Source organism: Lepidochelys olivacea, assembly GCF_965140295.1.
Source record: "Lepidochelys olivacea isolate rLepOli2 genome assembly, chromosome: 10".
Lineage (NCBI taxonomy): Eukaryota > Metazoa > Chordata > Testudines > Cheloniidae > Lepidochelys > Lepidochelys olivacea.
The window spans coordinates 43,303,067-43,330,280 of NC_140420.1; the positions used below are offsets into that span (position 1 = coordinate 43,303,067).

The following is a 27,214-nucleotide window of genomic DNA, read 5'->3' on the forward strand; positions in this document are numbered from 1 at the left end:
GGGAGTCAAGAGGTCAGGGCTCTGCTCCCATCTGTCAAAGATTACCTAGGTCTGACTATACTAGGCCTAAAAGCACTGTACAGTACTAAAAACCTGACCTGGAATGCCTTACGTTTGCTACACATGTGCAATACCATGTAGTCACACAGAACAGCAGTCCCAGGCATTTTATGAGCATATGGTTGTGATACCTGGGACAAAGCCTTTAGCTCAAAGCCAGCTGAACTTGTGCAGTCTCCACTGATGTCTTCTCGTTGTGAAGTGTAAGCCACTAATATTTCAAAAAATTCACTGGTCCTCCCAGTCCTCTTAATGATGTCATGAAATGCAGCCCCTCACAGACACAGAAAATGGCTAGGATGATATAGTTGGGGTTGGTCTTGCTTTGAGCAGGGGGTTGGACTAGATGACTTCCTGAGGTCTCTTCCAACTCTAATCTTCTATGATCCCACTCCCCCCCTCCACCTCCAGCTCATCACTAACTTTCAGGGGAGAGCTCATGCAGACCTTACTTACAAACCATAATTTGAAATTACTAGGTTGGCCAATATCGCCAAAATGAATGTGCTGATATTGTCATAAAAAAACGCAAAGCCGTGTGAGGAAGCTAGTCTTTGTTCATACTTTTCAAAGCTATTATGGTTTCTCAGGTACTAGTATTTTATCATATACTGTATATGCTTTTAAAGTGTGTATTAATGTTTCAATTTCAATTCAAATTTCCAACCAGCAACTAAATTGTAGTTGACCATCTGGAGTGCGGGGGTGATTGGGAAATTCAGGGGGCTTGTAGGGAAATCTCTCCCTTGGGGAGTCGTTTATATCTGTGCCAAATGGCTACATTCTGATTTGGAAGCATGAGATGCCCACTGAGTATAAATGACTGCAGAATCATAGGATTGGAAGGGACCTTGAGAGGTCATCTCTTCCAGTCCCCTGCACTCATGGCAGGACTAAGTATTATCTAGACCATTCCTGACAGGTGTTTGTCCAACCTGCTCTTAAAAATCTCCAGTGATGGAGATTCCACAACCTCCCTAGGTAATTTAGGTGCAGAGCAAAAGAGAACCAGGTTCATTTGGTGCAGCATAGTGTGTCTTGTAAGTTCCTTGGGGGCAGGGACTGGCGTTTTGTTCTGTGTTTGTCCAGCACCTAGCACAATGGTGTCCTGATCCATGACTGGCGCTCCTAGGTGCTACCACAATATAAATTAAATTAATTAATTAAATAATATCTTGCCTAATAAGCTACAGTGCTTGCAAGCAATTGATAGCTGATTTTATAAAGCTAGCTCCCGGGGGCCGAGTTAAGCTTGCGTGGACATTTCCTTAACTCTGTATTTCCTGCTTTTCAGAGGTTTTAATTTTGCTGAACTCAGTGTTCTGGAAGGGTGTGGATTATCACCAGGCAGCCTTGCCACTGCATTAACAACATTTTTTCTATTTAATATTCTAAGGCTAGATTGTCAAAGGTATTTAGGAGCCTAAAGATGCAGGTGCACAGTGGGATTTTCAAAGCGCCAAAGCAGACCCAACTCCCATTGACTGCTTGGCACTTTTGAAAACCCTCCTATATGCCTGTTTCTTTCCTTAGGTGCCTAAGAACTTTTGAAACTCTGGCCCTAGGTGTTTGACACCATTCAAACACTGCACTAATTTATGGGCAGAACTGTCCAATGCCCTCACAATACAGCAACCCCCTCCCCCTCAAGTAATCATAATTTTCAGGCTAGAAGGCACCATTATGATCACCTAGCCTCACCTTCTGCATCACACAGGCCAGAGAATTTTAGCCAGGCAAACAACTTAACCAAGGTCATATAGCAAGTTAGTGGTCAAACTGGGAATAGAATTCAGGCTTTCTGCAGCTATCTAGGCACTAGAGACCACACTGCTTACCCAAAACCCTGTATCATGCACCACTGGGATTTGAACCCAGACCCTTCTGGTTTGTAGGCAGCTGCCTTAACCAGCTAAACTACAGTGCTCTGTTATTAACCCCTCTCAGACCCTCCATAGCCCCACCCCAACAGTTCATGCTCTCATCACCCTTCCTAAATGTCTGGGAAGAGGGGTGAGGAAGGTCACCAGATTTAGGCTGTGCTCAGGTGGATCAAAGGTGGAGTGACTTCCACAGGCAAGGACCCTCCTGGGAAACATGGGTTCGGACAGAAGGGACTCCAGCTCAGCTGCCTCCACCCATCACAATTGCAGCTGCGCAACACAGGGGCTGGCTTCTTCTGTTAGCAAGTGTTGGATGCCTGCAGGAAGATGGTAACTCAGCTCTGGGGTCTCACTGTGGCAGGAGTAGCTTCTTATCTCCACCCTGTACATAAGGGCTTGATCCTATGAGGAGTTGGACACCTTAAATTCCCACTGAAGTAAACAGAAGTTACAGAATCATAGGACTGGAAGGGACTTTGAGAGGTCATCTAGTCCAGGCCCCTGCACTCATGGCAGGACTAAGCATTATCTAGACCATCCCTGACAGGTGTTTGTCCAACCTGCTCTTAAAAATCTTCAATGATGGAGATTCCACAACCGCACTAGGCAATTTATTCCAGTGCTTAACCACCCTGACAGTTAGGAAGTTTTTCCTAATGTCCAACCTAAATCTTCCTTGCTGCAATTTAAGCCCATTGCTTCTTGTCCTGTTCTCAGAGGTTAAGAAGAACAATTCTTCTCCCTCCTTCTTGTAACAACCTTTTATGTACTTGAAAACTGTTATGTCCCCTCTCAGTCTTCTCTTTTCCAGACTACTTAACCCAATTTTTTCAATCTTCCCTCATAGGTCATGTTTTCTAGACCTTTATTCATTTTTCTTGCCTTTCTCTGGACTTTCTCCAATTTGTCCACATCTTTCCTGAAATTTGGCACCCAGAACTGATCACAATACTCCAGTTGAGGCCTTCAGCATGGAGTAGAGTGGAAGAATTACTTCTTGTGTCTTGCTTACACCACTCCTGCTAATACAACCCAAAATGATGTTCACTTTTTTTTGCAATAGTGTTACACTGGTGACTTATATTTAGCTTGTGGTCCACTATCACCCCCAGACCCTTTCCGCAGTACTGCTTCCTAGACAGTCATTTCCCATTTTGTGTGTGCAACTGATTGTTCCTTCCTAAGTGGAGTACTTTGCATTTGTCCTTATTGAATTTCATCCTATTTACTTCAGAGCATTTCTCCAGTTTGTCCAGATCATTTTGAATTATAATTCTATCCTCCAAAGCACTTGCAACCCCTCCCAGCTTGGTATCGTCTGCAAACTTTATGCATACTCTCTATGCCATTATCTAAATCATTGATGAAGATATTGAACAGAACCAGATCCAGAACTGATCCCTGCTGGACTCCACTCATTATGCCCTTCCAGCGTGACTGTGAACCACTGATAACTAATCTCTGGGAACGGTTTTCCAACTATTTATTCACCCACCTTATAGTAGCTCCATCTAGGTTGCATTTCCCTAGTTTGTTTATGAGAAGGTCATGTGAGACAGTATCAAAAGCCTTACTAAAGTCAAGATATACCACTTCTATCACTTCCCCACATCCAGAGGCCTTGCTACCCTGTCAAAGAAAGCTATCAGGTTGGTTTGACACAATTTGTTCTTGACAAATCCATGCTCACTCTTACTTATCACCTCATTATCTTCTAGATGTTTGCAAATTGATTGCTTAATTATTTGCTCCATTATCTTTCTGGGTACAGAAGTTAAGCTGATTGAGTTGTCCTTGTTTCCCTTTTTATAGATTGGCACTATATTTGCCTTTTTCCAGTCTTCTGGAATCTCTCCTGTCTTGCATGACTTTTCAAAGATAATCACTAATGGCTGATTATCCACTAATTGGCTCAGATATCTCCTCAGTCAGCTCCTTGAGTATTCTAGAATGCATTTCATCAGGCCCTGGTGACTTGAAGACATCTAATTTGTCTAAGCAATTTTTAACTTGTTCTTTCTCCATTTTAGCCTCTGATCCTACCTCATTTTCACTGGCCATCACTATGTTAGATGTTCAATCAGCACCTACCTTCCTGGTGAAAACCGAAACAAAGAATCATTAAGCACCTCTGCCATTTCCACATTTTCTGTTGAGTAACGGGCCTACCCTATCCTTGGTCTTCCTCTTGCTTCTAATGTGTTTGTAGAATGTTTTGAGTTCATAGAATATCAGGGTTGGAAGGGACCTCAGGAGGTCATCTAGTCCAACCCCCTGCTCAAAGCAGGACCAATCCCCAATTTTTGGCCCAGATCCCTAAATGGCCCCCTCAAGGATTGAACTCACAACCCTGGGTTTAGCAGGCTAGTGCTCAAACCACTGAGCTATTGTTACCCTTTATTTCTCTAGCTACTTTGGTCTCATTTTTTGCCTTGGCCTTTCTAATTTTGGCCCTACATACTTGTGTTATTTGTTTATATTAATCCTTTGTAATTTGACCTAGTTTCAACTTTTTGTAGTACTCTTTTTGGATTTTTAGATCATAGAAGATCTCCTGGTTAAGCCAGAGTGGTCTCTTGCCATACTTCCTATCTTTCCTATGCAGTGGGATAGTTTGCTCTTGTGCCCTTAATAATGTCTCTTTGAAGAACTGCCAACTGTCTTAAATTGTTTTTCCCCTTACACTTGCTTCCCCTGGGATCTTACCTACCAACTCCCTGAGTTTGCTAAAGTCTGCCTTCTTGAAATCCATTATTTTTATTTTGCTGTTCTCCATTCTACCATTCCTTAGAATCATGAACTCTCATTTCACGATCACTTTCATCCAAGCTGCCTTCCACTTTCAAATTCTCAACCAATTCCTCCCTATTTGTCAAAATCAAATCTAGAACAGCCTCTCCCCTAGTAGCTTTCTCCACCTTCTGAAATAAAAAAATGGTCACCAATACATTCCAAGAACTTGTTGGATAATCTGTGTCCTGCTGTGTTATTTTCCCAACAGATGTCTGAGTAGTTGAAGTCCCCTTATCTATCAACTCCTGTGTTTTAGATGATTTTGTTTGTTGTTTAAAAAAAGCCTCATCCATCTCTTCATCCTGATTAGGTGGTCTATCACAGACCCCTACCGTGACATCACACTGTTTTTTACCCCTTTTATCATTACCCCAGAGACTTTCAACAAGTCTGTCTCCTATTTCCATCTCAACCCCAGTCCAAGTGTATACATTTTTTAATATATAAGGCAATACCTCCTTTCTTTTTTCCCTGCCTGTCTTTCCTGAGCAAGATGTATCCTTCTATACCAATATTCCAGTCATGCGTATTATCCCACCAGGTCTCTGTGTTACCAACTATGTCATAGTTGTTTATTTACTAGCATTTTGAGTTCTTCCTGCTTATTCCCCATACTTCTCGCATTAGTATGCATACATCTAAGATACTGATTTGATTCCCCACCCCAGTTCTGTCTTCTCTCTTCCTTATCCCTGCTATAACAGCCCATGCTTCCCCCAAATTCCGACCCTTCTCCCAGGTCTCCATGTTTTTAACTTACCTGTGGGCTTTGGTCACCTGCCCCCTTCAAACCTACTTTAAAGCCCAGTCTGTATCCAAATATGCTCTTCACCTTCCTGGAATAGCATCCCATGGTCAAGGAAGCCAAAGCCCTCCTAGCGACACCATCCTCACAGCGAGGCATTCACCTCCAGGATGCATCTGTCTCTGCCTGGGCCTCTACCCTTGACCGGAAGGATCAAAGAGAACACCACCTGCACGCCCAACTTCTTCACCCTTACTCTCAGGGCCCTAAAGTCACTTCTGATCTCCTGAGGGTCATACTTTGCAGTATCATTAGTGCCCACATGGATGAGTAGCATGGGGTAGTAGTCAGAGGGTTGGATGATCCTCAACAATCCCTCCATAACATCTCAGATACTGGCCCCTGGCAGGCAGCATACCAGTTGAGAGTGCTCAGCACCTTGCAGGACTGAGGCTTAAAAGAGGCAGGAATGGTCCGTGATCAGAGGGAGCTGGGGCTGGGGACTGAACGGTCCCACTGGAAGAAACTTAAACACAGCCAAGACTTGGGAGATAGCTGGGACTGGTGTGTATGTTGTTTCACATTGAATTATGGGGTTAATAAAGCCAAATATCATGAGCTTTCCTCATCTTCAGTCCCACCAATGGGTTGTATCTCTCTTTTCTGTTGCTGGGTGGTAGAGATGCTTGCTACATCTTACGCTTGCTAAATTATGCAGGTTCCCTGTGTACAGTGGTTGGAGAGATAAACTAGTTTAGAAAGCTATCCATTCACAGGAGATGCCAGTGCTATTCAGGACAACATTATAAGAGATCACACCATTGTTTTTGGTAATTTGCCTTTTTCTCCAATTCATCGTGAACAGCTTACTAAAAAGCTATGCTTGATTCTCTGCTATCAGTGGAGATCAGAATTGTCTTGGCTTTTTGTACATAAGTTTATTACCAACCAACAAATTGTTCAAGATGAGGTCCTCAGATTTTGCTCTAGAGCAGAATTTCTGTGATTCTATTATACCACCAAACCATCTACACAGTGATTGTCTTCCCCAGGCTCCCAGACATTAAGAAACAGCAATATTCACTAGCTCATCCTCCACAGGTTTAATTTCTAGTTTTTATACATCCTTAAGTCTTATTCTGGAATATCAAATTCCCTGTTTAAGTAACTAGCAGGAATACATCAACATTGTTTACACAGCAGCTCACCTATAAATACATATTTAACCGTTCTTGGTTGCTAACATTGAAACATGTTTAATATCTTGTGTCAAGAAGCCCCGTTTAAGTTCAGAACAGATTATAACCCTAGCAAAACTGTCAAGTACTAATTAAAGTTTGTCTTTTCTTTGCTAGAAACATTGCAGCCAAAGAGGCACCCCACTAAATCTGTGGTGGCCATGCCCCAAATTTTCTTCCTTCTTGTTTTTCAGACAGAGAAGTTTCAGACCACAGCTGCTTTTCACACCTGAAATTTTCCTTCTGGGATTTCATCCCAATGATAAATGTTTATAAACAACCACGAGATCATCTTCCTGCCACAAAGACTGCCCTTGTGCAAATGGGGAAAATGAGATTCTCCTCCTACAGAAAGAAAAGGGATTTAGCTTAAATGGGCTTAAATTGCAGCAAGGGTGGTTTAGGTTGGACATTAGGAAAAACTTCCTAACTGTCAGAGTGGAAGCACTCTCTCCCTATATATATATATATATAAAAGCACTGGAATAAATTGCCTAGGGAGGTTGTTGAATCTCCATCATTGGGGATTTTTAAGAGCAGGTTGGACAAACACCTGTCAGGGATGGTCTAGATAATACTTAGTCCTGCCTTGAGCGCAGGGGACTGGACTAGATGACCTCTTGAGGTCCCTTCCAGTTCTACGATTCTATGATTGACAGAATCTTCAACATGGAGAAACTGACTTATTTACTACAAGATATGCGTCAAAACTTTGCCAGTCTCTGGTTTCCTTTTCATACAATTTTATGGAACTCAATTATCCAGGGGCTAATTATTCATCACAATTCCATAACGTTGATATTTACTGGTTACCAACTTACTTCTTAGAGATAATATTGCCTTGTAAGATGACACTGCTGTGTAGTTACAATTGTATATAGAGTACAATTTTTGAAGAAGTGTGGATTTTGTTTGCTCTTGTTTTTCATTTTTCCTTGAATGTTTCTATCCAGGTTGAAATGTGATTTAGATATAAGTGGGCACCCCGTGCTATTTCAGTCTATGTTAATTACATGAACAGTTTTAATAATTGTTAATAGTGAAACTTACAAGAGGAAATATTGCATTGTAATCATTGCCCTCGGTAAAGTTAAGCAAATGCTTAACTGCTTTATTGAACTGGAGCCTTTCAACACACTCATTTCAGTTAGGCCTGGTCTACATCTAAAACTTAGGTCAACCAGATACACCGCTCAGGGCTGTGAAAAATCCATCGACCTAGTTACCTCCTCTTGAAATAGTGGATTTACTACAGCAATGGAAAACCCTCTTCTGTCGCTGTAGTAAGTGTGTACACTACAGCGCTACAGCACAGCTGTAGAGTAGACATACTCTTATAGACTGAGGAATTCGCCAATGTACATCTCTGGCTACTAGTTGATTTAGGTTCACCTAGCTGCTTTAACTCTGTCACTGGCCCCACAGACTCGATTCATGGCTCCATACTCTCTGCCCCCACCACACACAGACCTGAGAATTTCACACACTGAAGATTCTCAGCCTGCATGATTCTCAGGTGCTGATCTACTAACATGTCCACCTCTCAGCCAGTGCTGCTGACCTCTGGAAGTGGGTAGGCAAAACAAACATATAAAGAGGCATGCTCTGAGTTGAAGAACAGCAGATGATACAAATCAGACTATCTATTGCAAGGCCTCCCCTTAATATAGAGGAACCTCCCCTGCTACCTATAAGAAGGCGCAAGCCTCTGTATTTAATGTTATGACTTTTTTTCTTTTCTCATGTAATGATGCCCTTATTTAGGTCATCTCTGGGTCCTTTGGGGATAAAAGCATGAGCCTCTACTTCTTAACTCATAATGACAGGTTTCAGAGTAACAGCCGTGTTAGTCTGTATTTCAAAAAGAAAAGGAGTACTTGTGGCACCTTAGAGACTAACCAATTTATCAATTGATTAGTCTCTAAGGTGCCACAAGTACTCCTTTTCTTTTTACTTCTTAACCAAAGGAGCAGGTCCCAAAAACTCACAGTAAGTAGCTCTCATAGATGCCTCTGCATGGTCTAGCCACTAGAGGGCAACAAAGACACATCATGTTAACCTGGTTTATACATGCATGCATTTGTTGTATTAGGATTATAACTTGCACAGTATGAGACACCTTTCATTACAGCAAAGGGATTCACAAACTTATACCGAAATATAGGAATCATTTCACCCAGTGCTGAAATGCAACTACATCTGGGATGGAACCTGTCAACTGCTTAACAGTGCACAGCAGCAGTTCCAAAGAGAGAAGAAGATTGTATCCAAATGAAATAACACAGGGAATTTGTAGATATGCAGAATGCAGCTACCTGAGTTTGACTGGCCAGGACAGTTGAGTTAACATTCCTATACTGACAAGTGCACAAGATCTTTAATTATTAATATTATCCATCATTAATAGTGTGGTAGCATCTAGAAGCATCAACCAAGTCAGGACGCAGTTATACTAGGTTCTGTACAAACATATAGAAAATAACATACCTTGCCTCAAAGAGTTTACAATCCACTTACATGGTCAAGACTCTGGTTTTACATCTCTTCCAAAAGGCAGCACAGCTGCTCCTAGGAAAGAGTGCCACTTACTAGATCAATATCACTTCCCGCAGCATACACCATAGGTATTCTTTGGAGGTCTCCACTCCCACTATTGACCCAGCCCTGATTTAGCTGGAGAGATTTGAAATGATCGCACAGGAAGGGTTTTTCTAGACTAGACTTTGACTTCCTGATTTAACTAGTTAATTGACTGCCAGTAAACTCATTAACTAATACCACTGTATTACTAGTCTAGATACTATACAAACATTTGCAGTTTGCCCAGTACTGAAAGCAACAAAGCCGTGAGTTGAAAGCAACAAAGATATTTGCACTTTGTACACCTATAAATAAATAGATGCTTTACAAAAAAAATCCAATAGTTTTTGACTGTGCAAATATCCCTCAAGGCTGAGGTAAAGATTTCCAAAGCTGCCTGAACTGGATAGCCACATCCTTTCCCTGGCTTTGAAAAATCTCATCCCAAACTTTTTGTAGTAAACTTGCCTTTTAAGTTACTATTTGTTAAAATGTTCCCATTCACAAATATATCCACAGCTGAGAAATTGCCTGTCTGCTAATACTGAAATTGATAATATTTTGTCATGCTTCCCTGTGCCCTCACATCTCCACCGGTCCCTTCACTTACACTCTAACTGAAATATAAATTGACCACATTCATCTGTTAAAGCCATTCAGCGGCAGAATATAATGTAATAGGAAGCCATATCAACAACCGATCCAGCTGCAATGTCATGGATTGCTTTTTAATTGGTTCAAAATTACACCAGACTGAATCCTGCATTAGAATCAGGCTTCTGGTATAGAAGAGGGTAGTCAATCAAAGTTCTCTGCACCTTCGGGTACCAATTAAAAACCGTCTTTAGCTTAGGAGCTTCTTTACTAATAACTGTGTTACATTGTACTTAGCTGTCATTTTCTAACCTTAACAACCACCAATTCAGGTTACTGTTACTTTAACTCTTAGCCCTCTGTCTAATGTAATTAATCATCCAGTTACACTACAGGATTTAGAATGACTATATATTAGCCGTAAAAACTTTAGTAGAACTGACTCCCAGATAAATTATTCCAAACCCAATGAAGGAAACACATTCTTGTTGTTTCACTTTCAATATAGCACAGCAAATATGCCAGACACCACCTCATCCAGGAGGCTTGTTACATTCCAGCTCTTACGTGAAGTTGTCCTGAGCTACCTTGTTCCAAAAGTACAGAGATTTGCAATATAAGGGCCCAATCCTGCAAACGCTTGGGCATCTGCCATGGCCCCTTACAGCTGGGACAGTTGGACATGCTCATTTCAGGAGTCTGATCCTGGAAAGTGGGCAGTGACACAGGACTAATGCTGGGCAGCAGAGTCACCACTCGGAGAGGGGGAATGGAAGAGCTCAAGAGAGTGTGTTAGTGTGGACCCCATGGCCAGGGGTAACTAAGGTCCTGGGCAGTGCAGGCCTGTGGCAAGGGGTTCAATGGCCTCATAGGTTGGGCATTGGCTGTAGGAGCCCTGGCCCCCACGCTGGGTCTCATTTGCACCCTTGGCTGCATTTTCCACATTGTGCCTGGCTGGGAGCGTCAAATCCCCGGTCCGGAGGCCCAAACCCTTTGAGGATCTGGGTCTGGCCAGGGGACTCCTCCCCAGGACTCTCAGGGCCCATCTCTGGGGGGAAGGGAGTACTGACAGGCACTAGTGTTGCGGAACTCTGGAGTAGAGTTTTGGGCCCAGCTTTGTGGCTGTAGATAAATGACTCTTGGTTGTGGGGGTGTCCTGGGGGGAAGGTTATGCTGGATGAAGCTGAGGAGATACTTGTGGGAGGGGAGCTCCAACTTGATGGTTAGAGGGGCCTTTGAGGAAAGTGCCTTCCTCTCTGGGGATGCAGCCCCCTGGCATTCTCCTGATTTACAACACTTTCTCTGCAAAGGCCCTAAGTGTGATCCATTAGTGTAAGCCCCAAAATACAGCACAAGTGGACTGAGTTAAGGATCCTCGGGAAATGGTAATTCAGGCACTTCTGAGCTTGCGAGCTATTGGCTTTGCCACCTAAATGTCCGTTTAACATCAGGGTCTGGGGTGAAATAGGGAAAGAGACAGGGCCCAAATTTGGGGGTTTGTCTCAGGAACTAGCCCAGATTGTCTAATACATAAGCTGATAGCAGGGGCACCTGGAGATGGGTACTTCATTGAAATCGCCACATAATAAATGCTTTGGGGAAATATCTGTTACATTTTCCATGTTTCCATGACAACCAGCATCTCTGCCTTTACCCAGGGAAGCTGCTGTTGCAGACAGTGACACTGGTCCTGTTTCTCCTCCCACTCCCTCCTAGTTTCACCCCTGTGCCTGCCATTCATTTCCGTGGAGTTCCTCTTGATACCCCTGGTGTGAGATCAGAATCAGACCTACAGGCCTGGGTTAGGCGAAATGCACTTCTGAGAGTGGGGAATGTTTCCATGAATTGGCTTTTACGGCTTCAGAGGCCCCAGTTCAGCAAAGCAGTTATGCATGTGCTTTATTTACAGCACGTTATAAATCCTACTGTAGTTAACTGGAGTAGAGTTTAGGTATGTGCCTAAGTGCTCTGTTGAGCTGGGACCTGAGGGTCAGATTTTCAAAGGGATTTTGGCACCCAAAGATGCAGATAGATAGCGAGGTGCCTCACTCTCTGGATACTCCTGGGAAGAGTCACACTGGCCCTGGGGACCCACTGGGCTGTTCCCATGGGGGTGAGTCATATGTCCTTACAGATGCTCACCCCAGGGGATTCTGGGGTCCCCACAACTGTACAATCTGCCATCCCCTGGGCCTCCCCACTCTCCCCATCCCTTTGCAGGAACTGGTTGTGGTTCTGGGTGCCAGTGACTGCAGCTCTCCCTTTCCCAGGAGCTCAATAACAAGTCAAAGCCAGAAGCAGCTCCTGCCTGGGAACCTGAAGTCGCAGAGGCACCAAACCGCCCCACATCTGTCCACACAGGTGTTGCCAATGGGCACCTCTGGCTGGGACACAAAGCATGGTCTGGGCCCAGCTGCAGATATGATGAGGGCAAACCCCAAACTCCACTCCATCCCAGATTCCACTCATCCCTAGGTAGGGCTGCCCCCTGCCCCACTGAGTGAGAACTGACCTATTCCCAGCCCCAGATTGAGACACCCTCCCCAGCCTCTGGGCCCCCTGGGGAGCCACCCAATCTCCCCAGCAAAGGCCCCAAAGAAACCACTGAACTCTCCTCTGCCCAACAGAACAAGCTGGAAGTGGCTCCCATCCCACCTCTCACATGGAGCACCAGGGTGCAAGTCCCTCCCCATCCCCAGAACAGGTCCTTCTGCAAGGACAAACACAAAGCAGCAGGAATCAGGGGACTCACCCCCAATCTGCACTATGGACACTTCTCAGTTCCCTCCCCATGGCTCAGACCCCTCCAGCCCAATGGAAAAGCTGGAGATAACAGCTGAGCAATGGCTCCTACATCTAATGCTGGCCTGAAACCTGCTCAGAGGGCACAAGGCTTCTTGCCATCTTGTACTTAGCAATTGTATTGGAAGAGGCAATGGAGATGTTTGGAGTTTGGGCAGTGCAGTTCTGCTATTTCTCCGGAGCCCGCTCTTTTTATGTGATTAAATATTAGTACTGCTTTTGGACAGACCAGCCACCATAGAAATACAGGATAAACCGAGGGTGGATTCCTCCTCCTCCTGAAATAGGAGCAAGGAAAAGAAAAAAAGTGTGTGTGTGAAGCTATGTGGCATTGTTATAAGGGAAAAAACAGAAGAAACTTAGGGGTCTGCCAACTCCAATATGCCGTGGATGTTGCCATGTGACTGATCAGTCATTCCCAGGGCAGTAGAGACAAGTCACGCTTCATGTTCCAGTCCAAAACCACATTTGTTTTATTTTATCATGGTGTTCAAACTCTCCGTTCCCTCCCCAGCAGCTCTCTTCATCACTGACATATTGTTTGCACTATTTTTCTGTCATTGCAAGTTACAAAGTCAACCGAGAGGCCCTTGAGAGCCATCTTTCAGCTGAACCTATGAACTATAAGGCATTGAAGATTGCTACCAACACTGACAGTTCGGGGCTCCTTGAAAGGCTCCCCTGACAAGTGAGATTAATGATAGTGTCTAATCTGTAATTATAAAATCCAGCCAGTAGTGTAGTCAAGGGTAAACAGAGTATTGGTATATCCATTAGGGGTGTAATTTTTTACCAATATAGCTGTACAGCCCACAGTAGGACAAAGTCATAGAGCTATAAAGCTCCCTTACACTGGGACAGCACATTCTCCTTCCCACGGGGGAATAGCTGCATGAGCCTACATCTATGCTACAGCAGCACAGCTACAACATGGCACTGTAGATGCTTCCTACCTCAGCGGAAGAGGGCTTTCTGGCAGTGTAATTAATCTACCTTGCTGGGGGGAGTAGCTGGGTGGGCGAGAGAATTCTTACATCTCCCTAGCAGTGTCAGGCGCCCTTACTACAGTACTCAATGCCTGCCCTGACCAACGCAGCAGGTTGATCTAATTTTTAAGTGCAAACCAGGCCCTAGTATAAGCAGCCTTTGTGTGGTAAGTGCACACACCATGTGCGTGGACTAGGCCCTAGAGGGTCTGTGCCTCCCGCACCAGAGGGCCGGGTGCTCCCCTATACCCGGGGCGTGAGGCTGAAGGGGTTAGAGAGAATGAAGTGCCCAGATGTTGTGCTGAGGGGACTGTGCAAGGCCCTTGGTACATGGGGTGTGAGGCGAGACCCTGACCCCAGAACACCCTGCTCTCTAGGCCCCCCTGGACAGGCTCCTGGGAGACCCCGTTTGTGTGGCCAGAGCCCTGAACTCCCCTGCGCACGCCTCTCTGGAGGAGCCCCGCCCCCTCTGGCTGATGCCTGGCCCCTCTCAGTGGCCCGCGGGGGCGATTGTCACGCGGCCCCCCCCGTCACCTGGATCACGTGACCGGTGCCGGTGCCATGGCCGGGCTGGGGCTGGCGCTGCTGCTGCTGGGGTTGGTGCCCGCGGGCGCCGTGTGGCCACAGCCCCAGCTGGTCCGCGAGTCGCCGGGCGGGGGTCGCTGCCGCCTGAGCCCCAGCCGGTTTCGGTTCGGCTACGCGCGCTCGTCGGCGGTGGGGCCGGGATGCGCGGTGCTGGACCAGGCCTTCCGACGCTACCAGCGGCTGCTGCGCGACGCCGGCCCGCGGGGGCCAGGTGAGGGGCCCGAGGCCGCGGCGGCCCTGCCAGGGGGTACGGGGCACTGCTCCTGGGGGGGGCTCCACGGATGTAGCGCCGCCCTGGCGAGTGCGGGGAGCGGCATGGTGAGGGGAGGCTTGGGCGGGCTGCCGTGGAGTTGGGGAGAGCGGTATGGCGCGAGGGGGGATGGGGTGTTATGTTCTGGTGGAGGAGAGGGGTATAGTCGGGGGAGGATGTGAACTGCCCGGTGAACTGCCCGGGGGGGGGTGGCAGGTTCCTGCTCTACTAAATGGTTCCCCGGTGTGCGAAGCCCCCACGTTTTGGTATTTCCAATGAAGGCTCGAGGCTGGCAGGCCAGATACCATCTTGCTTCCCCTGTGGTGCAGGTACTTGGCCTGGGCTGGGGTTTGTAGGGATATTGCAGACTTGGGAACAGCAGACCAGTGTGCTTATTATGTGTGTTGGGGTGCTTCACATTGCTACCTCCCTCCTGTTTGGGAAGCACAAAATAAAGCTCTAACTCCTTATCTAAAGTGGGGTGCTTACCTGGACTGGAAGCTGGTGGGGCTGGGATAGCTTGCCCTATGTCAGCACTGGGCTTTGAATTAATGCATGTCAAGGGACTTTAAAACTTCTGCAAAAGTAGCAATATTTCCATGAAGTTTTTAAAGAGAGTCCTATAGCGACACTTCTTCAAGCACAAATGTTCCACTGCAGTCTTTGCAGCCCTGGCAACTTGAAATAAAATATTACTACAAACAAATATGCTGCTGGCTTCATGACTTCTGAGACTCAAGGAAATGGAGTGCATTGGTTTAACATAATGTAAGGTTAATAATGTGACTGTATTGACTAACCAGTAGCACCTCTTCCTGTCAGTTGCAAACCTGCAGCCATTGGGCAAGTTGTCCTCAAAGTGTTTGCATGTCTGATTATGAAAAGTGCGTGCACTGGGTTGGCTTTTGATTACAGCAGCCAAAAGTCTGTGCTTCCTGCTGGTCTGCATGCCCTTGCTCCTCAAAGCAGGTTTTACAGTTGGAAATTAACACGTATGGATAGAGGGCAACAAATAGCAGCTGCACAAAAATAATTCAAGTGATCCTTTTAGATCACGCCTATGGTACATATCCTATAATAATAGCTTATGGAACATCTATGTTCTAACACAACTTTTTCTTTGTAGTGAGTACTGGACTTGTTGGGCTATAACACTGATCTATAGTTGTTGTCCCACAAATACTACAAGCCAAAACCATGTTAATCTGATTGGGGCAGGCAGCAGTGAGTGGGTACAGTTAGATTTGTATATATGAGTCCAGCTGCCTCTTCCTGAGTCACACAAGTAGTATATAATTTCTTCCTTTAAATGCACACACATCTGTTTTCTGTCTTTTAAAAAGCTTGATCTTGTTAAATTTCATAGTAAGATTATATGTTGGTAAACTGGGAGTCAAAGTGGGCTCCTCATTTAAAATGAACCCTTGCAGTAAAATATCTGGTACGGTGCTGTGAATTCTGAGTTTTCAAGACATTGGAAAGTTAATGGCTTGAACCCTCCTAATGGGTCCCTTCCCTAGATTCACACCCAAACTGGCTTCCTGTGAGAACAAAACTGGCTACTAGTTGTCTGTTGGAGTCTAGTAGCCCCAGTCATAGATCAGGGTCCCATTGTACTAGTTGCTGAATGAAAATAATATCTAGCTCTTACGTCAGACTTTTCGTCAGTACCTCTCAAAATGCTTCAGAAAGGAGATCAGTAACATTATTCTCATTTAACAGATGGAGAAACTGGGGTATAGGCAGGTGAGGGAGAGATAGCTCAGTGGTTTGAGCATTGGCCTGCTAAACCCAGGGTTGTGAGTTCAATCCTTGAGGGGCCATTTAGGGATCTGGGGCAAAAATTGGGGACTGGTCCTACTTTGAGCAGGAGGTTGGACTAGATGAGCTCTTGAGGTCCCTTCCAACACTGATATTCTATGAGTCTGGGAAATTACTTGCCCAAGGTCACCCCACAGGCTAGTGCTAGAGCTGGAATAAAACCCAGATCTCCTGATCCTAGTTCAGTGTTCTCCCTGCACCAAAGAGTTAACAATTTTAACATAAAACTATAAGAAACACAAACGAAATCACAGTGAGATGTCAGGTTAAATGTTTGTAGCAGATATCCCAATCCTTAATACGAGAGGAAGCACAGCAGTGACTTGGCAAACATCCCCTGAACAAGTGTATATAAAACTCAAGCACACTCAAACAGTACACTGTAGATTGTTTAAGCAAAAGAAGTTTCTTCTGGTTTATTAAAGTCGATGATTACCAAACATTACCCTCCGCCCCCCCCCCCCCCCGCCCAGCCTCCAGACCGGCGAACAAAGCAGTTTCTCTTCCCATCTCGCTTCCTGGATCTTGTCAGTTCTGTCAAACACAGGCAGACACTAGATCAGAGGTGCGCAAACTACGGCCCGCGGGACCATCCTCCCCGGCCCCTGAGTTCCTGGCCAAAGAGGCTAGCCCCCAGCCATCCCCTGCTGTCAGCCATCCCCTGTAGTTATGCCGCCATGTGGGCAGCACTACTTGCACCCGCCCACCTCCCAGGCTTTCCAATAAGCCTGTCCTTCTGCTCTGAGCAGCATGGTAAGGGAGCAGGGGCAGGGGGGTTGGATAAGTGGCAGGAGATCCCAGGGGGCAGTCAGAGGACAGGGAGTGGTTGGATGGGGCAGAGGTTCAGGGGGGCAGTCAGGGGATGGGGAGCAGAGGGTGGTTGGATGGGGAGTGGGGCCCTGGGGGGGTAGTTAGGGAGTGGGGAGTCCCAGGAGGGGGCGGTCAAGGGACAAAGAGCAGGGGGGGTTCTGAGGGGGGTGGGAAGTGGGAGGGGATGGGGGCCAGGCTGTTTGGGGGCCCGCGCTCGAGCCAAAAAGTTTGCCCACCCCTGCACTAGATCCCATTTTCATTGGCAATCCAGTCTTAATTCTAAGAGTGGTGATAAATTGACCATACTTGATTAAATATGGAAATCACATGAACACTCATTGAGCTCTCATCTGTATGGGATGAGGCTGCTGAATTGGCCTGTGTGTTCTGTTCTGAATTACATTCCTCCCTTTTGTGCATGGGCATCAAGGTGCTTCATAAATATCAATGAATTAACCTGTACTGCCCGCTCGGGTGTCAGGGAAATGTCACCCCCATTCTACAGATGGAGAAACAGGCAGAGCTGACAGGCCAGATCCTCAAAGGCATTTAGGTGCCTAACTCCAAGTCAATGGGAGTTAGGTGCTTAAATGCCTTTGAGGATCTGGACGTAAGTTAATTGCCCAAACTCATAACTGTTTATAAGTATGGGAACAGAATCCAGAGCAGTCCTCCACGCGAGTACTTCAACTACTAGCCCATGTTCCTGCTCTGAAGATGAAAGTGGCACTTATTTTATTCCACCCCACCCCCTTTGGTGTTCACAGGGTGTGATGGTAACCTAGGCATAGAGGGTGTGGGGCCTACAATTCTGGTAACTGTGCTTGTAATCCAAGGTCAGTGCTTGGAGGATTGCCCCTTACTGGAGTTCATTACTGTTGCAAATGCAGGAGGGCATTCACTGCAGGAGAATGTGTCTAGTTCAGAGGTCCCCAAAGTGTGGGACAGGCCCCATAGGGGGTGTGGAGAAACGTTGGAGAGAGGGTGTGGTGGGCCTGGGCCAGCCCCCATGGGGGGCAGGGAGGGAGCACCACCCAGCCCCTCCCAGCTCTGCTCCAGTCCTGCCCCCAACCACCTCCCCAGCTCCTGGCCTTGTCCCCAGCCTCGGCACAGCTTTGCCCTCAGCCACTGGCCACGGTTCTGTTCCCAGTTCAGGGCCAAGGCTGGGGCGAGAGTGGAGCGCACCTGGCTGTGGGCCTGGTTGCCGGCCCCCACAGCCGCCCAGCTACAGCTCCGCTCCCCCGCCCAGCCTTGGCCTCTCGCCCCGCTCCCAGCCCAAGACCCATCTCAGCTCTGGCCCCAGCCTCGGCCCCATTACCCCTGTCTGCGTCCCCCCCACCCATCCCCCTGGGCAGGTGGACGCAAACAGGGGTGGGGGGAGTGACCCTCAACAGTTTGCGGACTACTGGTCTAGTCTCTTATTAAAAGAAGTTGGGTCAGTTCCAAGCCTTCATGCTCTCAGTGCAGAGGCAGTAAGGAATCAGCTGCCTCACTTCACTCTCTGGGAGGGTTCTAAATGTGAGTACGTTCTCTGTCGCTTTCTCCTTGGGTGTCTTGGTTTCTTTCCTTCTCTTCAAATCCTGTCCATGGCATCGGGGTTCTACTCTTTACCTTGCTTCCCCCTCTCTCCCTTGTGGTGGGCTGCTGCTGCTGCTGTAACTGCACCAGCTTTGGTTTTCTCCACTGTCTTAGCTCTTTCTAGCATGGCCCTGGCCCTGAACATGCTGCTCACTGTTTGAAGAGTAGTTGGAAGGATACCCCTCCATGTGTTACCCTCTCACAAATGCATCTCTATCCTCAGCACATTCTCTCCATCCAGGAGCACCCGCTTTGGCAGGGGAAATTGTCAAGCACCCCTGTCCCCAAGACAAAAAGCAAGGTTTTTCTATCCTGGCAGGAAGGGGACATGACTTACTCCTGGGTTCATGCTACAAGGTCAAGTACTGAAGGGTGGAAACTTGGTGTGGGATGGCTCATGACTTCCCAGTGAGCCGGTACCTTTTCATGGTGGCTGCAGTCATGTCCTCCAGAATCTAAACTTCCATTTAAAAATATTCCCCTAGCCCTTGTTGTCATAAGGCTGTGAACCCAATGTACACTGAGGCTGTAATGTTTGGATAAGTCTGAAGACAGCCTGAAGCAATAGCTCTGAGAAACACAAAATGCATCCCATTAATCAAAAATAAACAGTAAATCACATGCCTAATAACTTGAACCATTTCACCATTGATCAAAGTGGACAAGGAAAGAAGGGAATTGGTAGTATTAGAATTCACTCTGCACAATCTGCAGTGAATGCACCTTATTGCAGGTGAATAGAGCTGGGGTTTGACCAGACAGGAAAATAAACAAGTGGTTCACTCCCAAATCTGACCCTTTAAATAGCAGTGGAAAACTTTTGATTTAAGATCTGAAGGGACCCCACATTTCTAGGTGTTGCTAGAAATATAAACTTACGTGGAATGGTCTCTTAGAATATGAGTTAACTACTTATGCTAAACAATCTGTTCCACCTTGTATTTAGCTGTGATACTGTGTGACCTTTCCCAGACCTGAAGAAGAGCTCTCTGTGGCTCAAAATCTCATCTCTTTCACCAATAGAAGTTGGTCCAATAAAAGATCTTACATCAACCACCTTGTCTTGCTAATATCCTTGGACTAACATGGCTACAACTACACTGCAAACAAAGAATAAAACTAGTATTCACGCTTCACCATCTATGCCAGCAGGAAAACATGACCATCAAATCACTTGGAACATTTCTTAGTGCTTGGACTCGTGATTCTGTGTGCCCATATCTTCCTCCTCAGCTTCAACATGTGCTTGCATTCTTTCCAAAGTACAGTGGCTCATGCAGGGCTCAAATTACTTCCCTTGTGACTTTTCTAATTGTGTTGGTTTAAAAAAAAAATCTTATAGCAAGGTTTTGTTAGGTATAACAGAGAAAAGGGAAAAATCCAAGCAATATATGGAAGGATATATTGTGTTCCATTGAACTAGGTTGAATTGGAGTTCCAGTTAGAAAGGAGCATTGTGATCGTATTTCAGAGAGTTGGGGAGACTTCAATGTGGATTAGCTACTTATTCAAAATGTGCCCATGCAAAACTCTGATCTAGTTGGTCTGGGTTGTTTGTGTTTGGAGTGAGCATCCAGTGCCCACAAACTAAACCCCTCTGAGCTCCGCAAAATATTCCCATCTACTCAGCTTCCTCTTGCCCTTCTTGAAAGAGCCCATTCAAACAAATAAACTTTGCAGCCTGACCACCTGGTTACTAAACCTGGCCTCTGGCAGATGGAGGTGTTGTTTCACATTGTATTTTCACACTGTATTTTCCACTGCATGCATCTGATGAAGTGGGCTTTAGCCCATGAAAGCTTAAGCTCAAATAAATTTGTTAGTCTCTAAGCTGCCACAAGTACTCCTCGTTCTTTTTGTTTCACATTGACACTGAGAACACCCTCCCAGCAGTACTCTCCCATCCACACAGAAGGCTGATAGCTCAAAGTGCTTTAGCTGATTGCAGCTGTCATGGTGTCAGTTGGTGAGAGAGAATCATAGAATATCAGTCCAACCCCCTGCTCAAAGCAGGAGCAATCCCCAACTAAATTATCTCAGCCAGGGCTTTGTCGAGCCTGAGCTTAAAAACCTCGAAGGAGGGAGATTCCACCACCTCCTTAGGTAACCCATTACAGTGTGTCACCACCCTCCCCTTGAAAAAGTTTTTCCTAATATCCAACCTAAACCTCCCCTGCTGCAATTTGAGGCCATTATTCTGTCATCTGCTACCACTGAGAACAGCCTAGATCCATCCTCTTTGGAACGCCCTTTTAGGTAGTTGAAAGCAACTATCAAATCTCCCCTCATTCTTCTCTTCTGCAGACTAAATAATCCCAGTTCCCTCAGACTCTCATATGTCATGTGCTCCAGCCCCCTAATCATTTTTGTTGCCCTCTGCTGGACTCTTTCCAATTTTTCCACATCCTTCTTGTAGTGTGGGGCCCAAAACTGGATACAGTACTCCAGATGAGGCCTCACCAGTGCCGAATAGAGGGGAATGATCACGTCCCTCGATCTGTTAGCAATGCTCCTACTTATACAGCCCAAAATGCTGTTAGCCTTCTTGGCAACAAGGGCACACTGTTGACTCATATCCAGCTTCTCGTCCACTGTAACCCCTAGGTCCTTTTCTGCAGAACAGCTGCCTAGCCACTCGGTCCCTAGTCTGTAGCAGTGCATGGAATTCTTCTGTCCTAAGTGTAGGACTCTGCACTTGTCCTTGTTGAACCTCATCAGATTTCTTTTGGCCCAATCCTCTAATTTGTCTAGGTCCCTCTGTATCCTATCCCTACCCTCCAGCGTATCTACCACTCCTTCCAGTTTAGTGTCATCTGCACACTTGCTGAGGGTGGAATCCATGCCATCCTCCAGATCATTAATGAAGATACTGAATAAAACTGGCCCCAGAATCGACCCTTGGGGCACTCCGCTTGATACTGGCTGCCAACCAGACATGGAGCATTTGATCACTACCCGTTGAGCCCGATTATCTAGCCAGCTTTCTATTCACCTTATAGTCCATTCATCCAGCCCATACTTCTTTAACTTGCTGGCAAGAATACTGTGGGAGACCGTGTCAAAAGCTTTGCTAAAGTCAAGGAATAACACGTCCACTGCTTTCCCCTCATCCACAGAGCCAGTTATCTCATCATAGAAGGCAATTAGTCAGGCATGACTTGCCCTTGGTGAATCTATGCTGACTGCTCCTGATCACTTTCCTATCCTCTAAGTGCTTCAGAATTGATTCCTTGAGGACCTGCTCCATGATTTTTCCAGGGACTGAGGTGAGGCTGACTGGCCAGTAGTTCCCTGAATCCTTCTTCTTCCCTTTTTTAAAGATGGGCACTACATTAGCCTTTTTCAGGTCATCCAGGACCACCTCCGATCGCCATGAGTTTTCAAAGAGATAATGGCCAATGGCTCTGCAATCACATCCACCAACTCCTTTAGCACTCTGGATGCAGTGCATCCGGCCCCATGGACTTGTGCACGTCCAGCTTTTCTAAATAGTCCTGAACCACTTCTTTCTCCACAGAGGGCTGGTCACCTCCTCCCCATGCTGTGCTGCCCAGTGCAATAGTCTGGGAGCTGACCTTGTTCGTGAAGACATTGTCAAAAAAAGCATTGAGTACATTAGCTTTTTCCACATCCTCTGTCCCTAGGTTGCCTCCCCTAGGCAGTTGTCTAGTTAGTCAGAACCCCAACATCTTAAACTCCTGGAAATCAGGTGTGGCCAGTGCAGGTGTCAGGACCCTGTTGGGAACTCAAGTCTGCGCTCCCAGCTCCAATCACCCTTGATGCTTCACTGACCCTAATTTGCTGTGATTGTGGGGTTATTTTTAAGACTCTTGCTTGTGTTCCAATCCCAGACAATAGCTGGCTCATATAACAACTTCCTGGCACTGCTGTTAGCCTGGATCCTTGGCCAACAGGGTTATTATGTGATCGTCTCTATGTCTCAGCTCAAATGGCGAGCATGTCTCCTTCCCTCTGGATGCCTGCTTTATCTATGTTTTTCCAAGGGGTGTGGCTGCTCTGCTATTTGCTTGCTCTCTGATAGTCAAACATACTCTTTCTAGCTAAGATCCATAGGGCTGGCTGGGTGGGACTTAGTTGCGGGCCCTGCTTGGTTATTGTTGCCCCATTAAATTCCTTGCTGGCTGTGGATCTCGTCCCATCCTGGGGATGGCCCTCCATCAAAGGCATATGGGTGCACTTTGCTCTGCTGGTGCTCACTGCACTCTTTGTATTAGAGGATTATCTGCGTTCATTGGGGTTGGTTGCTAGATCTCACTGGGCCGGTTAGCATGGGGCAAGATTGTCGGGGGAGATTCTATCAAGGCTCAGTGCTTTCCTTACAAAACCCACTTCTGTTGCATGTAGCATTCCCTTCGCATGCTCCTTGGAGAGCTGGGGCAGTGTTCTTCTCTTTCTCTCCGGGACAGGTTAAAATCGTATGGGCTATTTGGCTAGTGGGTGCTTTGCCAGCTCTCAGTTCATCATTGAGCAGACAACTCCATTGCTTCCTGGCGATGCTGCTTAAAGAACAGCTGGTGCCTGATGGAAAATTCTGAAAGGCCTTTGCATTAGAAACAGTCCTGCCCTTATTGGATCAGCCTTGCAAGAGAAGAACCACAGCTATTGTTCTGCACTTGGAGAGAGCTGTTTATATCCTGCACTATTGGCCTTCCTCTGCCTACTCATAAAGAAGTCATCTAAAAAAATCCCTTATTCTCCTGACTCGAGTCTCCACTTGACCAAGCTGGGAAATGCTGTCCCTTGTTTCTCTTGGTCTTGGGAAGAGTCCTGGGGTGAGTCAAGGCCCTACCTCTTCAATTTAGTGGTGGCTGTTGCTGTGTCACTCCCTCCAGTAGTGGGGTTGTGAGAAAGGGACATTTCTATCCCTGATACACTATGGGATCTGGGTTTTCTGCTTTGCCGAGCATGGGCAATGTGGCAGCCTTTGTTACTGACCTCTCTGTATTTGGGAGTTAAATTAAAAGGCTTGCTACCCATCCCTTCCTCCTTCCCCATATCCTACAATCTGTCATGGAAATATTTTTTGTGGTTCCTTAGAACCACTCTGCAAACTTTAGCTCACAGCACATGGTCCCTCATGCCATCTGAATACTTGGTGGGCCAGAGCCCTTGGGAAGTCTTAGTCTCTGTAACTGTGTGCACTCTCATTTGGATCCTTTAGCATGTTGGGCCCTTCATCTTCAGCCAAAGTGTGTTGGCACTGGTTCCCCCCTTGAGTATTAATCCTCAGGGAGGGGAGTAGCTAATGGTGCTGGTTAAAGTGGACAAAGTATGAGCAGGTGCCATTGGGCCTGGTAGGCAACACCTCTTGCTACTTTAGATCTGAGCTCTTTCTGAGCTGAGACTGGACATAGCTGACCATGGTTCCCAGTGGTGGCTTTACATTACTGCCCCTCAATTAATCATCCTTGAAATTGCTTTGGACAGTCCCACCCCTCGCCCTCCTTGGCCTAGCTGCTCCCATTGGAGTCAGTGAGTGTTTTTGCCGAGGGACTCCAAGGTGGAGCAGAGTTAGGCTGATAATGGGTACTTTGGAAAATCCTACCCCAAATCAAAACTGGGCTCTGGTTTGCAGGAAGGAGTGACTAGGGCTTTCACCTGGTGAGCCACCAAGTGCCACTGTATCCTTTCCACTCTTTAACTTGGCTTGGTTTATTCTCCTCTGAACCTGTTGCTGCCTTGGCCGCACGAGGGGGCCTGATCAGTGGGGACTCTCTCTGCTAATTTAATTGGATTGGGGCCTGGTGATAAGATTACATTACATAAGCCTCTTGATGCACTCTGAGATGCATCATCGTCTTCCCCCACAGTGTTTGGAAATGGGGAGGAATGCCTTGGGGCCTCTGTCTCCATCCAAGTACCCTGAAGCCCTGCAGCCCCTGAGACTGTCTAATAAAACATGACCTCACCTCTTCGCTTTCCAAACAGGGTTCTGCTATCTAAAGTTCCGTGTGAGTTGGTGATAATGTGGACTCTGATCTCCCTTAGCTGCCACTAATCAGTCTAACCAGCCTGTCCTTTGGCCTCTCTAGCGCTGGGGGCAGACGGCACTGGTGAGAGTGGCACTTTCTGCTCAGGTGGTTTGTTAGTTATTGGTCCCGTTGCTGATTCTCCCATCATGTCCAAGACAGTGCTTATCAGATTCTGCTACATCAGGCTGTTCTTCCAGGTGTCTGGGTTAGGGTTCGAGAGGCAACACACATTACTCATGTTACTGTTGTCCTGGAATGAGAGAATTAGGCAGCAGCCTAGCAAAGGGTTGGCTGGGTTGTTTGATTTGTCTTTGTCTTCCAGGACAGGCCTTTGACTTTGGAACTCACTGTCCCCTGTGGTCTGACGAAGCCCCTGTCTCTTGACCTTTATGGCTCTATGAACAGGCAGAGTCCTTGCCTCTCTGGATTAATACCTGCATTTGTCCCACTTGCTGGGGCAGTTCTTTTATTGGCAATTGAAGCAACAGTAACATGACATTCAGCTCAGTCTAAGTTTGTTGCTTTAACTAGGCTGTTCGTAGAGTTTCTCTACAGGACCTCTCTTCCAGACCCTAGTTCACTCTGCCCTGACAGCCCTTCCAACCTTCCTTAGCCCCAGCCTGTAGTTAAAAGCCACCCCTACCACACATGTGAGCAGTGATCAGTCAGCACTTCCATCACTTAACGGACAGCAGGTACCCTGCAAAGCTTGGCTTGGGAGGCAGAGTGTGCTGAGTCGGTGTTTGGTTAATCCATATTCTGTGTGTGTTGCAGAGGATACGCGACCCTGGGAGCCTCTTTGCGCTGAGTTGCTGGTCTCTGTTGCCACGCCGCATTGTGATGGCTTTCCCGACATGGACTCTGTGGAGAGCTGTAAGCATCAGTCCGTCACAAAGCAAGAACTGCTGGTTGGGTAGCAATGATCAGGACCAAAGATCTAGGCCCACTTTACATGAGGAGGTGATATGCTGCAGCCAAACAGCACTGCCAGGAAGCCCTGGATGGAGTGCAACAAATGCAGGGTGTACCTGGCTGTACAGAATGTGCCCTCTTTTAGGGAGTAATTACTTCTGGCAGCTGTCAATGAGACACTTAACCAGGGAGTCTCCTGTTCCCTGGAACCCACAGTGCTGGGCCCACCACTGAGTCACTGCTGTGGAAAACTTCAGTGCTCTGTCTGTTATACCTAGGATCTTGAGTCCTGCCTCACTGGCGAGCAAGTGGCTCTGAGGGAGTGTGGGGCTGGTTCTGGGCCTACAATTGTCAGGAATATATAGTACTCTCTATCCCTAGATCTCCAAGCCCTCTACAAAGGAGGGCAGTATCATGATTTCCATTTTACATTTGGGGAAACTGAGGCATAGGTGGGGACGTGACTACTGGCCCAAGGTCTCCCAGCAGGCCAGTGCAGAACCAGGAGTAGAACCCAGGTCTCCTGACCCCCTCTCTAGTGCTTTATTTGCTAGGCTATGCTGCTTTCCATACAAACGTCAAGTTTACTGTTGCCCTGTTCTTTCTTTAAACATTTTCACCAGAGATTGTATAAATGGGAAGGTTAAGGCAGGGGTTGATTATATCTGGCTCCCACACATCTTCCATTATTTCAGAAGTCCACCTTTCAGTCTCTCATCTGTTGGTGTACACCAGTTATTGTTGAAGTGACCGAAGAGTGCCAAAGGCATTAAGCTAGGCAAGCAGTGTGGATTGGACCCTGGGTGGGAGCAAGGGTTCCTGGTGAAATATTCCTCTTTAAACTATCTAAAACTTGGCAGTGCCCGGCTCAATCCAGGTCCTGGAGCTGGAGCTGTAATAATTTGCAGTGGGGTTCACCCAGCTGGGGAGGGCTGTGCTAGAGGTGCTAACATCCTGTATGATGCTGTGTTTCAGACAAGCTGTCTACTTCAGAGGACCTTTCGCTGCTGTCTTCAGAGAGTGTCTGGGGAGCTCTCCGAGGTGAGGCTGCATTTGCCATTTGGGGTGTCTGTCCCCATTAGTGCTTTCTGCTGAGCCTTGCTGCTGCCTCTACTCCCAGGCCCATTGGATGGAGCATCTCCCTGTTCCAGTGTGTTCTAGCTTGCTTTGTTAATTGGGCTCTTCTTTGGGAGGAATCCATGCCCAAAGCCTAGCTCTGTCTGTCTGCTTCCCACAGGCCTGGAGACCTTCAGCCAGCTCATCTGGAGAGATGAGGACGGGACGGTGAGTGTGACACTTGCTGAGCTGGAGGGAGGCATTGATGCAGTACAGGGTGATGGGTGCAAACTCTAGTGGGGAAGCCCTGCCCTGCTCTGCCTCATGGGGGAAGTATTGCTTAGCTGCTAAATGTGGCCACGCTGTGGCTGGACTGCAAAGAGAATTCTCTTGGGCCTTCCGCCTCAAAGACTGGGGCTTCAGAGGGGAGTTTTTAAACCGGGGACCCAAGTGGACTCCTGGGGCACCAATGAGATAGTGCAAGTAGGGCTGGGGACCTCATGCTTTGGCAATATAAGGCTCTGAATA

General features: G+C 46.9%; 1 protein-coding gene across 2 annotated transcripts in view; it reads left to right on the forward strand.

The window, feature by feature from the left end:
- Positions 1–14,147: 14,147 nt before the first annotated feature.
- Positions 14,148–27,214, forward strand: part of HEXA (hexosaminidase subunit alpha) — a 29,430-nt gene continuing 16,363 nt past the window's right edge. For both annotated transcript variants that reach the window (XM_084642401.1, XM_084642402.1), the window contains exons 1-4: positions 14,148–14,477; positions 25,493–25,591; positions 26,606–26,671; positions 26,868–26,914. In XM_084642401.1, the coding sequence (XP_084498527.1) occupies positions 14,243–14,477; positions 25,493–25,591; positions 26,606–26,671; positions 26,868–26,914 (447 nt within the window). In that variant the 5' untranslated portion in view covers positions 14,148–14,242. The remainder of the gene's footprint in view (positions 14,478–25,492; positions 25,592–26,605; positions 26,672–26,867; positions 26,915–27,214) is intronic.